Source organism: Agelaius phoeniceus, chromosome 19 (assembly GCF_051311805.1).
Source record: "Agelaius phoeniceus isolate bAgePho1 chromosome 19, bAgePho1.hap1, whole genome shotgun sequence".
Classification (NCBI taxonomy): Eukaryota; Metazoa; Chordata; class Aves; order Passeriformes; family Icteridae; genus Agelaius; species Agelaius phoeniceus.
The window spans coordinates 9,576,025-9,594,485 of record NC_135283.1 but is presented as its reverse complement, the minus strand read 5'-3'; the positions used below and the strand labels follow the sequence as shown (position 1 = coordinate 9,594,485).

The 18,461-nt window shown below is 43.7% G+C and overlaps 1 protein-coding gene across 3 annotated transcripts in view; it reads right to left on the bottom strand.

The window, feature by feature from the left end:
• Nucleotides 1–18,461, bottom strand: part of RHBDL3 (rhomboid like 3) — a 61,195-nt gene that overhangs the window by 5,828 nt on the left and 36,906 nt on the right. For all 3 annotated transcript variants that reach the window (XM_054645270.2, XM_054645271.2, XM_077188415.1), the window contains 5 exons: nucleotides 10,645–10,869; nucleotides 9,442–9,590; nucleotides 5,052–5,164; nucleotides 2,829–2,929; nucleotides 254–314 (listed from right to left, as the gene is read on the bottom strand). In XM_054645270.2, coding sequence (XP_054501245.1) covers nucleotides 254–314; nucleotides 2,829–2,929; nucleotides 5,052–5,164; nucleotides 9,442–9,590; nucleotides 10,645–10,869 — 649 coding nt within the window. The remainder of the gene's footprint in view (nucleotides 1–253; nucleotides 315–2,828; nucleotides 2,930–5,051; nucleotides 5,165–9,441; nucleotides 9,591–10,644; nucleotides 10,870–18,461) is intronic.

Sequence of the window (18,461 nt, the reverse complement as noted above, 5' to 3'; positions counted from 1 at the left end):
TGTTTAAGCTTCTTCACAAACACCACAAGCTACAGATGCTGGCTAATGACAAATCCTTGTTTACAAACGCTTGTGTTGAAAGCCAAAATCTGCAGTGGAGAGCAATGTGGTTCCTGCTGCCAGAAGGTCCAGCTGCAAGTTCCTACCAAAACTGCTGCAAAGTCAAAACCCTCTGAATCAGCATGAAGTATTATGACAAGGACAAACAAAACAGGACTGGCTGCACGTGTGCCAAGCACTGTATGGTACTTACTACAGATCAAGGCAACAGCCATGCGCAGCAGTTTGAATTGGCACTTCATTCCTGACCAGTTCTGGAAAAGAGACAAGGAAAACAAAGTAATGCTGCACACAGATCTGAAGGGATATTACAGTTAAATCTGTCACTTGTCAGGCAACTTCTCAGTGCATTCAAGCCCTACTGTGCTTTTTCAATGCTACTTTCTGTGCCTCAGGCTCCCTGAAATTCTGCAGCTCAGATCTTTGGCAGAGCATAGAGAAACAATAAAGACTTCAATAAAAGCATATCAAGGAAACAGTGCCATAAGAAAGCCTGAACTTAGTCTCCTCTGTCTTCAGGCTTGGCTGTTAATCAATATAGTGGAATAAAAATCTCTGAATGATAATCAGAAATAATGGAGAAATATTAAAAGTCCTCCTTTTCCACTTGCACGTAATTTTAAAGCAGGAAAAGAGATCATGTTTTGAGAAATTCAGATGTATGACAACATTATTATTATTTTATTATTACTATTATGTGACTAAATGAAAATTTGCCTATTGAAGGCAGATTGAGATACCAAGATAATCATGTTTCTTGTTAAAAGCTCCCTATTTGTCACACTGAAGAAATAAAAAGAATGCTTGTAAACTCCTCAGACTATCTCTAAGGGCACCTGGGATGGCAAAAAATGCAACCTCCACAAAATAAGTAACTGATTTTCTCTCTCCACAGAGAGATCTAACCCAGCCAGAAAGCTCTGAGCTCATGCTGATTAATACTGTGCTGCCTCCTTCACTTTTAATTGCCATGTAGCTGCTTTGAATCCCTCCCCTCACTCTTTTCCTTGGGGTGACATGCTTTATTGCTTCCCCCTGTTGGTTATTTTATGTATTTCATTCCAATAATATTTATTTTTCCAAGCAGGAATGTTTCCATTTCCTTTGGTTGCCAGGAGGGAACAGAGGATTCCAGAGACCCTCCCTGCCACAGTGCCTGCTGTCCCCAGCTGTGCCAGACTGAGCTTTGCAGCAAACAGCCAGCAATGCCTTTCAGTGTGCAGGAGCATTGCATCTAGATAACAAGTGAGCACAGAGAGACAAGGCAGGGAAAGGAAAGCAAAAACATCCCTCCACCAGAACTGGAAAGGCAGCAAAAATAATTTCAGATGAGAAGAGAGGCAGTGGATAATGGAGAAATAAAGATGCTAAGGTAGCAGTCACTAAATAGATTTGGCAGAGGCCAATGAGAAGTGAAACAACAGGTCACTTTGTGATGTTCTAAGAACTCAGGGAAGGTGACTGCTGAAGACTCTCCACATGCCTCTGGAAGAGCCTGTTCCTCTAAAGCACACTAAAATTTCCTCCAATGTCCCCTTCTAACCCTGTGAATTGTGGTGTTAAAAACCCTGTGTCTGCGTTACCACCCTGAGAGACACAGGAAGCTCCCTCCTGCTTCCCTTGGCACAGTGCAGGGAACACAAATCACACTTTCCAGTTCTTTTCAGAACTGAATGTAGAGGTGCAATTCCCCAGCAGAAACCCTGTGCTAAAGGGGTAGCCTCTCTCCTCCTCTCCTGACCTCTCTGCCAGCCACTCAACTCTCTCATTTGGACAGCAGCCTCAGCTCATTCATGCTCTGAAAAGCTTGAAGAGGGTGAAGCAGACCAATTCTGCTCAGGATATCTCTCACTTCCCAGCTGTTACCAAGCTGTCTGGAGCAGCACCACTGTGGCTCACAGCTGGAGCCTGCTGACTTTACTGCACACAAGCATCAAGTAGAAGGTTTTCTTTTAGGCTTGGCTCCACCACCACCACACACACACATCTTCCAGCACCCATAGAACAGATCTGCTGTCTCTACTGCAGCCACCTCACGTTATCTTCCCACTCAGACCCAGAGGAGGAGCATTATCCTCATTTTTATGGTTATTCTGCTCTGATATTGCTGGTACAGGACACACATGAATCTTCTATCAGCAAAGCCTTTTTTGCCCAGTGTCAACTGAGGAGTTCCCAGGGTAGCTGTGCTGGGCTTTGCCACCATCCAGCTGAGGGATGGGGATGAACTCCTGTTTCCAGCCTTAGAAGAATGACAATGCTGGTATTTGCTCACCTTTGTAAAGTATTTCATGAGGTGAAACAGCAAAGAGATGCATCATTAGATCACCCAGGGTTCATCTTCAGTCTGGGTTTTACAAATGGAGATAAGGAATATTCTGCACATGAATCCACTGAATGCTAAATTTCCTTAGATACTCACTAAAATTACATAGCACATCCAGACAGGAACAGGTCTGCCACTTCTGCAGAGCCAGTCTGCTTTTCAAACATTTGTCAGCCATTGCATGGAGAGTTGACAGCCTGGAGAACACTGATAAATCTTGGATTACCAACACCTTTAGGTTGTCCTGGCAAACTGTCAGCTATCAGGGTACCAAGCCACCAAGTGCAAGGTAATATTCCATTCCAGATCCACACCACTGAGACAAGACTCTTAGCTGGGGCAAGCTCTGAATGACCAACAGCTGGGTCAGGCCTTACATCCAGCCCCTTTGGGCCACCAGACGTGGCTCACTCTGAGGTCAGACAGTCACTCTGGTACTCACCATCACAATATTGGCCAGGTGAGCAGACACAAGAGCATACACACCTCCAGAGGAGCCCACCACCGGCGCCCTCATGTCAGCCACTGACACTGCCAGGGACCCTGGGGGAAACAACAAGGCTTTGTGACAATTGCCCACCAAATAAACACACCCTCTCCTACCCTACCTCCCTGCTATGGCCTGTTTGTGCTAATTGCTGCAGGTCAGGAATACAGAAAGAGGAGGAGGGGGAAACTGATTGACTCGGGAAGCCAACTCAGTCCTGTCAAGGCAGTGACTGATTGATTCCTCTGCACCTACTTTAAAAGCAGCCAAGCAAGGCAGCAATGTGTCTTTAAACTTGTCCTGCAAAAAGGCATTTATTCCCTGATTGAAGGAACAAGGGAGCAGGAGACAGACAAATGTCTGTGTTTGTTTCTCACCTGAAGATAAAAAGAAGTAGCTCCCATGTCGGCAAGAAAAATATTAGCACAGGGAGAAGGAGCTAGGGACTTGTAACTTAGCACAGACCTCTGATCAAAGCACAGCCTATTACCTGTAAAACTTCAGAGTAAAACTAGTCAAAAATAACCTGGATGGAAGCAGTAGGCACATGACAGCAAAATGACAGGTCAAGTACATAAAGGCACCACTAATAACAATACAGCCAAACACAGACATTGCTTCTTCTTATCCCACTTGGAGGCTTGGATCTGCTCAAAGCTCCTTTCATTGCTGACTTTAAAAATAATTTAAGTGATAGAGGGAAAGGCAGATTTGCTGTCACAAGGAAGGGATAATGAAGATCTTTGTGATGATTTGGAATGGGAAAAAGCATATTGGCAAATCTTGAGAGAGTCCTTGGTAGCACAGAGTCTAATGAACTTCTTTGCTAATTGCCCAACTGATTCCAGGTCAAGAAAGTGCTGAGCTTCTCCCAGCCAACTCTGCTGATAGCTCCCTCCTTCCTTGTATGGCCCTGAGACTTCTCAGCTCTTAAACACCACCATTAAGGAAAAAGTTAATGAGAAATAAAGGAAGGAGTAATAAGAACTTGCAGTTAAGTCCTCAGACACTGCACTGAGCGCCTCAATTTCCATTCTTAATGTGTCTTCTTAGTAAAGCCAGACAAATGAGAAAGAACCATAAAAGTTGTGGTCTAACTACATTTTACATTTTACTACATTTTGTCTATCCCTGATTATTTAGCAGCTGAGTTATCTTTATATTGCCTCAGCGTGAATATACCCATTTTCCTCTCTCCTGGCACGTGACAAAGAATAAAGGATGTTTCATAGCTGGCTAAGATATCAGTGAAGCCCTGGGGTTTGGTAGGTGTTTCTGTGTAGAAAAGCTATGTCTGGGAAGTTGTATATTGGGCACCACTTTTGTTAGTGTTTGTTAAAATAACAGCCAGGGGACAGTGGAGCTGCTCTGCTAACTCCTTTCTCTGCATTAAATATCATTGATGTTTGTACCATGCCTCATCCTGTGTCCTAGTCCAATTATTCTTTCCACAGACTGTCTCCTGGAATGCAGGATTTATTAGTACCCAATGCAGCCTATTCTGCAAAGGGTTTATCTGCTTATTATGGAAAAAGTAATTATGTGGCTGGAAAAAAACCAAACAAACACTATAAATCTTGAACAAAGGCAGTCAATCACTGAGTTCCACTGTAAAGTTCTTGGTTGTTTTCACACCCTCCTTCTGCTTTAACTAGATTTTGATCTATTGACAGCTTCCATCACCTCCAAACTGCTGGAAATTCCAAACATAAATAAAAGCAATTCAGCACAAACTAAAAATCAATCAGACCCCATGGCTTAATGATGAAATGAATTTTCCAGATTTCTGTGCACTGCTCACAATCTACAACCAAATACTTCTTTGCTTACTTAGGCTGTAGAAAGGTGACAGACAGGATAAAAGGAGGAAGAACTGCCACAGGACCAGCATGACTCCATATTCAGGAAGATCATCTAAAGCAAGGCTATTTTAAAATAACAGGCAGTTGGTGCATTTTTAGCAGGTCTCCTAAACACAGAGTCTATGGCTACATAGAAATAGATGTCAAGCTGTACCATATTTTCTGTGTCCAGCCCTGCAAAGGATTTCAATGCACAGAAGATCAGTGAATGTTCCTCTCCTAATCCCAAATATCACAAAACATTTCTCCAACTCCAAAGCCAGCACAGACCATTTTCACTGCTCCTCCACCTGGGGCATGCAGAGGAGTCACCTACCTGCCACAACTCCTGCAACGTACACAAAACTGATCCTCGCAGCTCCGTGCACCATTTCCAGAGGAACCCCAACCAAGAGCTGAAGGACAACATTGAGCCCAAGGTGTTCTATCCTGCAGCAAGGAAAAACAACAGTTGTCCTCTTTTCCAATTCTTCATCTCCTTTCTCTACCACTGAGACACAGATATTTCGGAAAGAAAGTCAAATAGCACCCAATTCACATAAGTAGACTAACACTGGGAAAAACAGTGATTCCAGAAAAAATCAGACCCAGAGTTGTAATGTTTCTTCCCTCCTTGCTGCTTTTATCTTTTCCATATCCACGCAGGTCCTTTCAGCTAAAAACCTCGTACAATGTTTGGTTCTTAGTCAGACTTTTTTTCCCTTTTCCTTTGCTTGAAAAAGTTAAATGACTTGTCAAAAAAAAAAAGCAGCAAGATGGCAGCAGAGCCTGGAACAGAAGCCAGAAATTTGACCTGCTCCTCTCTTCTCCCCTCCTAATGATTCCACTTTTCCCTGCACACACCACACTGCCATGATGGGGAATGGTTGTTAAGAATGAGGTGAATGTAGAAGTTCCAGGAGAACTGCCAATTCCTGGTGCTGTAATGCTGCTTTACAGCATGGGTGCCTCACCCTCACCCTTTTCTGCTGTGCCTACTTCAATGGTCAGAATGGGAAGCAGAGGGCATTTTGATCTCTGCTGAGGTGCCCAGGTATACTCACTGATGCTCTCTCTTCACCCACCCTTGTTCCCATTACAGCCAATAGCAAAACTCCAAAACTCCTGTTGAACACACAGGAAAAAGCTGGGCTGAGAGAACTCTTGCAGCAAGCCCCACTACCACACAGTGCAGGGCCACTTGCAGCCTGCAGCAGAGTGACAGCTCAGATGTGTACATTGGGTAGAGACTCCAGTGCAGCAGATCTCCCCTGAGCTGAATCAACAGCTTCAATTCAAGTTCTCTGTTGCTTTAATCAATACTACTTAACAAACCTGACCTGCCACTTTTCAAAGCTCTGTACAGACATTCATCTGTAGGGTCTTCCAGTGAGGTAACACCAGCACCAGGCCCTGAGCAGGATCCTCAACACTCTGCTAGTGTCTGAGATTTACCCTGGGCTCACAGGACCAGGACCTACTGAATGATGACATCCCACTGGAGCCAAGGGCATCCTGCTTTTTGTATGAAGAGAACCTGCTTACAGAACAGATGGACCTAAATGACACAGTGGTACCCTTGATGCAGGAGGCCAGCATCTTTTGGGGAAAAGAGAGCAAAGTACCTAATGTCTTGGAAATATACATCCTATTTTATACAAGAAAAAGGTTGCTCACAGGCAGGCACTAGCAAACTTTGGATTAAGTTATATGCATTTCCACTGTTTTGATCTTTTTCATGTTACCATAGCAATTTCCCATACACAGCAGAGAAAAACACTGATGGTGAGATTCAGTAATGACAGAACAGTCTCATAAATGAGAATTTAAAGTTGGACTGCAAAAAAAGTGCTAGAAATGATACTGCAGAGAACAATCCTCTCCTGATATCTTAATAAGTTTATTTCCATTGAATTTCTCTCCAAAAATGAATTTCCCTCCTGCACAATACACTCAGGACTGCAATTTTTCATCATGGGAACCTGCTGCATGTAACTGAGTTCTTTCATTACCTTCCTCAAGCCCTTTGAAGACACTGGGCATGGTTAGCACTCACTCTGATCCCACATGCTCACAGAATGCTGGGAATTAAATTAGGAACAACCAGCAAAGGTCAAAATGAGATCACTGAGATGAGTCCAAACATCCAAGTGCCCTTTCACAGAGGGGAGGGAAGAGGCTTTGGCTGGCACACAGTCAACATCATGAGGTGGCACCTGACATTTTCACACAAAGCACTGGGTCTTATTTTTCAAAGGAAGCTTTTGTAAGAGCTCAGCAAAGTTTATCCTGGACTCTGAAGTGACTGCTCTGATTCACAGCTGTTCTTAAAAGACTTCCCAGGAGCAATCCCATTCACTTCTCTTCCCCATCATGCTAAGAGCTTTGAAGGCACCAGAGTCAATAAGTACCCATAAAATATAATTACCCTTTGCCAGTGCTGAATGTGTCATTCTTGAAATGACAATTTCAATGATTTATTAAGGACTTTCTCCTTTCCTGGGACCAAACAAATGGGACTGAGCATCAATGCAAGTCATTAGTTATGGCAGTGATACAAATGTGTGGGCTTCAGATTATCAACGTCTGCTTTCCATGAAAACAGAAGGGCAGAATTTACAACTTTGCCTTTTCAGCCCTTGACAAAGCTCCCTCCATCAGAACCAACACACAGCCTGTACATTTTTGGAATCTTTCTAGAGGCACAGCCAGCCAAGCCTTAGCAACTGCTGCCTTCTCAAACACCTTCCGGCTGCCACTTGCTCTTCAAAAAAAGACTGAGTGCACTAAATTAAGGAGCAGTCAACATTACCATTTAAAAGTCTCAGCTGGAAGCAGGGTAACAATAGACCCATGGCATTGTGTTATCCTCTCATTCGAAAATGAGAGGAGAATGATGGGCGTCCACTAAAAGACAATATTACCTTTCCAAGATTTATCTGTTTTCCTCACAAGAAAGGAGCTTAATGCAGAGAAGTTAGAAATAAAGGAACATTTAGCTTAACTCCAGATACTGCAGATAAATCACAAGGTTTATTGTTCCAGTGGGACTCTCCATTGTTCTAAAGGCTGTGTAGCTAAAGGAGTTGGAATCCATCATGACGAGTCCCCTGCTCACCACCTTCCACTGTTCCACTCTGAGTCAGCCAGAGGTGAAATGAACCTGTGGGATTTTTTGGCCAGTGAGTGTGAAGAATGCCAGGGAACTGCCTGCTACAAGGGTGACCTGGCACAGGTTAGGAAAGCATGCCACAGAAAGGCATTTAATGCTGGGAAATTGTCCTTGTGCAGGTGTTTCTCCTCCAATGTATCCTAGAGCAATCTGTAGTTATAGAAGCAATATGGTAAAACACCACCACCATCAAAAGAAAGCCCAAATACAAATTAACTAACATTAGTTAAAATTGAGTGTTTCTTTCTTTTACAAGCCCAGTTTTCCCCATATTTTCAGTGATGGAAATTTCCACTTCTCATTTCATGTAACCAGCCTCATGTCTAAGCCCAGCAGCCCCCACGTGCAGGATGAAGTCTATGTAATATGGGCTCTTTGGAGGGATTCAGCATGCAGAGGAGAGAGGCTGCCACATTCAGAAGTTTCTTCTAAAACCTTTTCCCTACTCTTCCCTTGGGTGGAGTCTGTTTTTATCCAGGGATCTGGGGCACATTTTGTGCTCCAGGGTAATAACACACCAAGGAAGTTATTCCATGGCAGGGAAGAGATATCAGCATGTCTTCCATCAGAGATGTGGAAAACAGGCACATCTCTTGATCTTTCTGGCCTTTCATAGAAGAACATTGACTGATGGAAATATAGGCTTTCTATTTAAGAACAAAGAGTCCTTATGCAGTTTCAAACTCTACACTACTGCTGAAAGGCTTGCTGCTGCTGTCATTTTTCAATGACAGAATTAAAGAAAATTGCAATTATCTGCCAGGAATGTGTGAAGATAATGATCTGAGAAACTGCTCAGAGGGGGTAGAATGTTTTGTACAGGGATGAACTTTCCAGTGACACTTGCTCATCACCATGGCATCACAAACATCACACAATTAAGTCTATTTAAATTTTGTGAGGACTAGCACAGCTGAGAAGAACAAAGTTAGAATCCCCACACCTTGTATATTCTTCCTAAGTCTGCTACATACCTCCCATGGGATGAAGGAGGATTCATTTTATTGTGCACCTTCATTTTTCATGGACACCATTCTGTGTCCAACTGGTCACTCAAGACTGTCAACTCTTCAGGAATACTCAGTTTGCCCAGTGTGTACAAAATGGGAGTTCAGGCTTGACACAGCCTTCTAGGCATTAGCTCAGTCCCTACAGAAGGGACTGAGTGATGACAGGGCACAGGCACAGGAATTTAACTGACTTTTCCAACATCCTGTATTTTTAAATACCAGTCCAGCATCTTTGCAGACTTGTCCTACCACCTGCACAGCTCCTTTAGTGGAACACTGGGCTTTGACCTGGTTTTAGGAAGTGCACAGTAAGAAGAAAGTGTGGTCCCAACACTGCTGGGGAGAAGAGCAGCATCTGCTAAGTTCCTTTTATTGCCTCGTCCCTTCAGAGAGCTGTGAAGGTTTGCACCTCATTGCCCACCAGCCCACAACATCTTCAGATTTTTACACACAATTTATAATTGAGCTTTTAAAATTTAATTCTGAGCTGATTCTGTCACTTCCTCTATCTCTCTGGGGAACCTGAACTGTTTGTAAGTACTCACCCTGCATGCATGAATATGTAGGTTAGGTACCTCCAAGCCTGGGCCCGAAGCTGGGGATGGTACAATAATGCATTCTTCAGGTACAAGGGGTGGCTGACTTGCAGCACAAATCTGTCTAAGACCACTCCATTGTAAAGAAAAAAGGCAACCTAGAAGAGCAGAGAGATTCATTGGTTACCAAATGCCTTTTCTCACCAACAAGTACCTTTTAGCTAAAATAATGGAGAAAAAGTAATATATAAAGAACTTTTCTCCCATTTGACAGCTTCACACAGCATGAAATTCCCTGTTTTGAGGAACCTGCAACACATTGATATAACTGTATTTGTAACACACCAGCCCCTGAGTCAGAGGAACCTGCTCCCAGTCAGCACCCTACTATCAGTGTCATATCCTACTCTGTATTTACTTGAGCACATTACTCAGCAAATGTGCAAAGATCTCATTTGGGCAACATATGAGCAGGTCAGAATATTTAACCCAGAGGTTCTCTCCCCTCCTTTTTCTCTCCACTCACAGAACAGAGGTAGCTGTACAGAAATTTCTAATTCCATTGACTTATCCATTTCTCTAGAACTGTCCTGTTTTCACACCTCAAACAGTTTTGCTCTCATTTCCCAAACTGTGTAGTCCCATATACAGATTGTTCCAGTGACAGGATCACAGTGTCCACCTAAACACACTTCAACAGGCAACCAAAATGCCACCAGCTTCATGTCTGTCCTTGTCTAGGTCTGAACAAGTCCCTCTCTGTGGTGGTGTTTGCAGGGGTCTTAGGATGAGGGAAGAGACGAAAATGTTGACTCCATGTTTCAGAAGGCTTGATTTATTATTTTATGATATATATTATACTAAAACTATATTAAAAGAATAGAAGAAAGGATTTCAGCAGAAGGCTAGCTAAGAATAGAAAAAGAATGATAACAAAGGCTTGTGACTGACCGAGACAGTCGGGACAGCTGGACTGTGATTGGCTATTAATTAGAAACAACCACATGAGACTAATTACTGATTTACTTGTTGTATTCTATAGCAGCAGATAATCATTGTTTACATTTTATTCCTGAGGCCTCTCAGCTTCTCAGGAGAAAAAATCCTCAGGAAAGGATTTTTCAGAAAATATCATGTCTCCACCTGTCCAACCCTGACTGTGTCCCAGCAGAGCCTTTGGCAGTGTGGGGAGGCTCCCAGGGAGGTACTTGCCTCCACAATGGTGATGGTGATCATGAACCAGGGCGGGGGGCAGCAGGTGTAGCTGTCGTAGTACCACTTGCGGTCGATCTCCCGCGGGAGGGTCTCGTAGGCCACGTGCCGGATCAGCCTCTGCGAGAGGCTCAGCCCCGTCTCCTCCAGCAGGGCCTTGCTGCACAGCCTCCTGTTCCCCTGCAGGATGGCCTGGCGGAAACTGTTCGACCTTTTGTTGCTCATCTGGTAAAAGGGAACAGAAGAAACCGTGAGTACAAAGCAAGGCCTGGCACAGTCATCAGGGAGAACAGTGCCAGTTTGGCAGCACCAGATCCAGGCAGGCAGGAAAGCACCACCAGGCTGAGCTTTAGGAACCAAGTCTTGGGACAATGACAGGGTGCACTGAAAACTTGGGGTGCAAGGAAAACGAGTACCACAGTCTACCTTTATGATGTCAACAAATGAGGTCAGGGCAGAAATCTGGCAAGGCAGAGTGGAGGCTGCTGATGCACCTGGCTGAGCTCTATGGCCCATTCTCCAGCCTTCCATGCACTTTCTTCACCATCAGTTATCACAATCCATATTCCTGTGCCCTCCTTTCCTCTGCTCCTCCTGCTCTATCAAACTTCCCTGCAGTCTCAGGCCAGGAAATTTCTCAAATGTAGCAGCAGGCATTTTCACAGCACATCTAACCCTTGGGGCAGGAGTTAACTCTGGGCAAAGAAAATGATCTCTTTGTGTAAAACAAAACTGCCTGAGCAACAGCAACAAACAACAAATTAATCGCCTGTACAAGCTGTCTTAGCTCCTGTAAGCCTGCAAGTCTTTACAAGGCTTCTTTTATAAGTTATCCTCAGTGGGGGCAGGCTCTGAGATGGCACAGGCTTACAGCTAATTTGTATATGCATTATCACCTTACATGCATAGATTTAGCTATCTTTCTGAGTATACACTTTACCAGTTTGGATGCATAATTAAAGCAATTGCATTTGCAAATTAGGCAGATGGAATCTTATGCTTAGCCTTCTGGGGGTGGAGGAACAAACCAGGTCTGAAAGAGCTTGCTCCAAGATTTGTATAATTGTTAATTAGCCCTGATGTCAAACAAACCTGCTGCATTAGAGCCACTGTCTGTACTGGCTGAATCTTTGGCAGGGAGCTCCAAAGGCTCACTGTGCACACAGGCTGCAGCAGGGGGACCTTCCACTGTAACAGGCAGCAAAGCAAACATGACAGCCTGGTCCTTCTTCTGACAGAGCTGCTAACTGCTCTCAAACCACCAGCACATCCAGCCTCCCAGAACCACGGGAGAGAAGACACTCAGCAGCAGTTGTCTTGGATCATGCTGGTTTCAGCTGATATCCCAAAGCCAGCAAAGCCCAGAGCTTGTGTTCTCAGTGCCCAGGCAGTCAGGGAATTGCTCCAAGCTGGACCAAGCTGCTTAAATACAGTAATCACTGCAGGGAGTCACCTCCTGTTAATCACTGGAGGAAGGCAAGGGGCCATCTGAGGTGATGGCACTGCGACCTGCTCTGCCCATCCCTCCTTAGCATTCATTTGTAGCCTGTCCCTCCAACACAGAGGAGCACTGACCATCAGTTGATGTTCTTATACTTTTTTTAAACTGAGGAAAAATTTTTTGTTGTTGTTCTCTTTGAGTTGTTTCAGCCAGAAGATGTTTTACCCTAACAACTCTCCCCATTGTGGTATTTCTCCTTTGCTCTCTCTTTCCTTTGTTGATTTAGAAAACACTTTAAAAAAAAAGAACATTTCTTGTAAAAAAAGCAGAAAAACAAAGAAGAAAAAAAAATGTCCACAAGGTCTCTCTCTCAGTCTTCTCATGTCTATCATCCAAAGGCCTGTATCTAAAACTGGGGAAGATGAGGGGGGAAAAATTGTTGTGGTCCTCTGTTGCATTAAGAAAGCCTGTTCATACTGAAGGATAATATTTTCATAGAGAAACATCCAACAGGTACAAGGCTTTCCTTAGCATGTGTGAAATGCCTTTTGCTAGGTAAGAGATGTACCTCTGTTTCAAAGATACTTTTAGCCACTTAATGACCTCTCTGTGTCCACAGAAGAAAGCTTAATTCCAGGTTAGTTCAGACCAGCCTTTTAGAGATGTTCTGCATGTGCTCCCTTACAAAGTTCATTCTTTTCTCTCTGGCTTTGCCCCTCTTATGGACAGGAATAAATTCAGACTGAAACTATAAAATTGCCTGAAGACGCCAGACAGTTGACTGGAGCTGCTGATCTGCTTATTCCAATTACAGTGATAAATGGGATTTCCTGCCTACCACAAAACAGTCAGTGCTTTTCCCTGTTGCAGCACTTCTTTGGAAAAGATAATAATTTCCAGAGTCAAGGAAAATCATCATTTCAGCATCAAGAAGTGCTGGCCACCCTCAGGAGATGATCACCTCATCAGTGCAGAGATTGCCAAGGGAGACGGGCAGGAAACTCCAAAGGCTGCTCTGTCCATGGTTAGGATCATATCAAAGATTTCTTTGCATCTGTTGAGCAGAGGATCCTACGGAGGCACCCTGAACTCATCTGCTACTGTTACAAGGAACTGGCTCAGTTCAGTCATCTGAACTCAGCACAGCCCGATCAGTCCAGTGTCCTCTCTGCAATAATGCTTGTGCTGCCCATGGAGCCCAGAAAACAGCCAGGGCACTGCAAATTCATCACCATGACATTTCTGAAGATGTTCCTCAATATACTAAAAACAAAACAGGGAAAGGTCTTCTTAGTTTTACGAGCAAAATATTGCAGGATCACTGTAAGTCATAGTTCAGATGACCAAAGCCTCCACTGGCTCTTGTGAGGATGGGAAACTGGACTACTGTTCAGCAGAAAGCTCTGCCTTCCTTTTTCCAGAGACGAAGATAAATCACAGGACATTTCACAGCCCACACAGAAGCTAACATGGAAGGGACAGGAAAACATTTGCCAGACCCTCTTTAGAGCAAAGGATATGGAGAGAAGGTCCAGGTTCCCTCTACATGCTGCAGTCTTGGCATGGTTTTACACCCCAATAAGGCAGGGACACAGTGTCAGGAGTGTGTCAGATGTGCTGAAAAGCCCCCACAATCCCTCAAGATGTGGATGAGTGTATGTACTGAGCCCTTGTTAAAATCAGACCTCTCAGGAAGGAGGCATCCTGCTGGTCCCCACCTGCATGCATTGCCCACAGCACCAAGAGGAGATGATCTCCAAAGAGACAGCACAGCTGACTGCCAGGGCTCAAGCAAACACAGCAATCCTGGCCCTACTCACATGGTCTTTGGATCAAGCTAGGAGGAGATGGGCATGAGGAGAGACAGAGGATTAAATCAGTATTGCTGCTCTCACCAATTCTTGATGAGAAGTCTATTTTGTTCCTCAGACTGACTTTGGAAGACTCAAATCTTCCCAAACAGAATCTCACATATGGTCACAATTTGCTGACTGGATTTTGGAATTACATAATATTGGTATTTATGAGTCAAGTATTTAATCATCAGCTGAAAGAACACTAGGCCCATTGTTGGCCTGCACATAATCATGGCTCCAGGAGCCCAGGGCAGCTCACCCCACTTCTCTTCATGCAATTGATCTAGGACTTCTTTAATGACTGTGATATTAAAGCTGCAAGCAGATGGGTTCAACAAACAGTATGTGGAGAGAGAAGATAGCAGTGGGGAACAACACATTCCCTTAGTCCTTCCTGCCTGCAAAATGGTGTTCTGCAGAGAGAAAGAAATTTCCCTTGCAGAAGAGCCAGGCTGAGCTGACTGGTACCCAGGTGGTGCCATCTCTGCCCTTTGGCATCACCCTACCAAAACAAACCAAGGCTTAGGGCTGGAGCTCTGCTCAAGAGCTGGGTTTGATACCTCTATGCAAATGGAACATTTTTTCCTATTTAGATCTGAACCTGTCTTCAACACTGAAAATGCCAACATTTAGGATGGCAAGAGTAGAACAGTGACAAACTTTGATGAAGTACAAAGCCCTGCCTTTGTTTAGCACACATGGCACTCCAAAATTACTCTGGGATAATCTGCAGCTTGCAAAGGAAGTTGTCCATCCCCACTGGCAGACCAATTTCTCTGTCTTCCTTGGAAATCTGTAGTACTGTGGCTACCTCAGATAATCAATAGCCAAGTCATGTAGTATTTCCCCCATCTCCAATTTCAGGGCTTGTGTGGAGCACAGTACCCTTTTATGGTTTTATTCAGCCTCACTCAGAAGGTTTGGAAAACACAGATTTCTGCCGATTACCTATTGGCATCTTTGAGACTGGTCTCGAGCTATTTTTAACACAGGCAGCTCTGTGACAGGCAATGCATTCAGCTCTCCAGCTCTGATCCTCCAAGACACAGAACATTAAATCAGAAGTTAGCACAAGCTTTTTAAAAGCCTCTGCCAGCTCCAGTTTTATAACCCACTTTACTTACAAATGCAACCTCTCCAATCAATTTTGCTTTCAAGATTCACATTTATTTCCTTCCCTCTGCCCACACTTCTACAAAATGCTAATGTGGGTAGAGACAGCTTTCCCCAAAATGCATATCTCAGCATTAAGTTCATCTGTCACAGATGTTCACATCCTCTGAGCCAACCTGGTAGCACTTTCCCAAACAGTATCAAAGGGAAAAAAACCTGAATACCAAATACCAACATTCTGATCTGGCTGACCGAGCAGTGGTTTACTCAAGGGATTCAAAGAAAGACGCAGGAGAGACAAAATAAATTATCCCTGCTCAAGGTTTTGCCTGATTCCTATTAAATGTGCCAGGCTTAGGCCTTCCAGCACTTCCAATAGAAAAGGTAAAACACTTTCAAATTGCAAGGTTACTTGAAAGAACATTGCTTGCAGGACAAGACTAACATTGTGGTCCAAATAGCATTGTTACACAGTGCTTCAAAGATGTGCCCTGTTCACACTAAAAATGAGGTAGCATTAGCCTGTCCCTAGAAGCCAGCAAGGCCAGGGAAAGCAAAGCAGGTAGTGATTCTTGATCTGGAAAATAAAGGATGTGCATTTAATTAGTTAATATATTTTGCTCATTACTGAGATATTACATCAACTTCAAGTTACTACAAAGCCACAGCTAAACATTTCTGTTGGAAGCAGCAGTGTTTTGTTTTTCCCAAGTCACATGAACTCTGTCTTAGAGCTTACTACTTACTGCAAAAGCTCTATTACAGCTCAAGCTCACAGGATATTATGTGAAGTCATCCAGGTCTGCCAACAGCAACTGCTGTTCAGCAAGAATCCCAGCAAATAATATCTCAAGTATAATTAACTCCTGGCTTGTCTCTTCTCTGAAAGTAGCAAAGTTAGTTAAACACCTTGGTTCACTATCTCCTTCTGTGGCCCATGCTGTTCACAGCCAGAATTTTCTCTGTGCATCTCTTTTCATAATGCTGCAAAGCAACCAGAGAGCAGAGATGCACAAGATGTCTCCACTTGTACAGGAAACACTTTTGTTACTCTGCACTGTCTCAGACACAGCATAAGAAATCCCATCTGAAACTGCTTTCTGCCATTACTACAAACCACAGTGCAGAAACAGAAATGGATATGATTGCAGCATTGTGTTTTACAACTACATGAGCTGAATTTCATACACACAGAGGAGAAGTAATTTCCAATGAGCTGCCTATCTTATCTTTTTGAGCCTTTTCTGTTTGCAGATCACACCAGGAGTTTTCATCTTCCTTGAATTTATTCATTTCTCAATTTATTTCCCGAGTGCTTTCTGGGGTCTAGTCTCATATTTTAAAACTTAGCAATTTCATAAATTTAAGTTGCGTTGCTGAGAGCAGGCATACGTGTGGATGTTGCTATTAAGGTGAGAAGTCCTATAATTACATTTTTGATGTATCTAGAAGTTCACAAAACATTTTGGACATCGGAGGATAACAAAGCTTTGCTCAATAGCAGTCCTTTAGCTGGGGATCACAGTGCCTGAGAGAGCAGGCAGAGATCTTGCTGCTCATAATGATGCTGGAGAAAAGGAAAACCATACATTACAGAGAGCCTTGCTTGTAAAGCTTCTGGTTTAGTAAAAGGTCAGCCTTTCCATCCCCACACCCAGCAACATCATTTTTGGCAGCAGATCAGTTCTTGCTAAGCTACTGAAACAGACAAATTAACCTGAGCATAAAGCAGAGAGGGCTAATGATCATCAAGCACAAACATGCACCTAAACACCACCACACCAAGGGTTGACAGCTAGGAGGTGAAGGAAATCCCTAATTTCACAGTGGTTCTGTATCAACTGTGCTGCTTCTTTCTATCAGGAAGTTCAAAAGAAAGTTCAGAAGGAGCCCTAAAAAAAAGTTTGGATGCTGGAAATCAATAGAAACTAGAGGAGAAGTGAGAAAAGAGATGTCATTTGTGAGTAGTTTAATGTTTTGGCATTTGCATTGCCTATTGATTAGAAAGTGCAAAAAATGCAGACAAGGATAGAGGGGCTGGTGACAGGAAAATCAATGGCTTCTTCATAGGAGTCATTCAATAGCAGTGAAAGAAATTTGCTGTTTTGCAAAAACCACATCACCTAGGTGTGAGCTGGCACAGCCACCTATTCCCAAAGGAGAAGAATGTCCAAGCATTTCAGCTCCCACCTACCTCTCATTAGTGTGTGCTGCTCCTGAGCCCTGTGGAGCAAGGAGAGAGAAAAAAGCCCAGTTCTATTCCTGAGCCTGTTGCCAATGTGTTGGCTGGCCCTAGGCCATCATTTCTGTAAAAGAAATTCGATGATGCCTCTTCCTGCTACCTAAGTGTTGTGCAGCCCAATTAGTGAATGCTTGCACAGTACTTTGAATATCCCCAACTGTGGAACAAGCAGCTGTTACTATAAATACTCTGCTGAGCACTGAGGACCACACTGTTTGTTATGCTGGAGCTGAGGAAAACCTCACACTGTGTAATCTGTTTAAGAGTTGCTGCATTTATTCTGCTGTGCCCCTAGACATGGGCAAGGGGCTTACAAGACTGCCTGGTTAGATACAGCAGGTTTATGTCATTCCAATAAAGTCACTTCACCTTGCCCACAGCCTGATGGAGGTCATGACCTGGGTCCTTGATAGCTGGGCCATGTTATCATACTTCTCTGATAAATGTGAAAACAGGACATATGCAAGACTCTTTCTAAACCAAGAACATGTGCATGAGTGACCATGACAAATGAAGGGATCAAATCCCTCGTTGTCTGCAGAACACACAGAGATACAAATTACTGTGCTCAGCAACAAGGACACATCCAGCTTGCCACAGAAACCTCAGAGATGTCACCAACTTCCATTCCTCTTTGACTCTGTCACCCAGGCTTATATTAATAATGCACTAAATCTGGGATTCCGGTGTTCAATGACAGAGTAAGAACAAGGCAAAGCCTCTGAATGGCCAGTGTCCAAGATACATTGCAAACAACATTTCTAAGCCATCCTGGGCACCTGACAACACATGTCTGCAATTGTGTTGACTCAACAAACTGCCTTGACAAGAAACAGAGCAATCCCTTCACTAATTGACTCATTAGTAGAGATAGAGAGGCATCCAGATCATGACTCATGCACTCTGAGACACCTCACCTGGCATAAAATGAACATGACCTAGAAACAATTTATCCCTGTTGCTGTTGATGCCTACAGCAGTGCAATATGACTCCACCCAGCATGTCAACATGTTATCTACATATTTTTGTCTGGAAGTGGTGAAATCTCTAGATAAAACAGGAGACATCCAGACTGACAGACCTCTGCATGCAAACAAATGGCTCATTATAGCAGCTAGCAAATGATACTGAGAGCAAAAACTTCCAAAGTAGCAGCAGTCATTC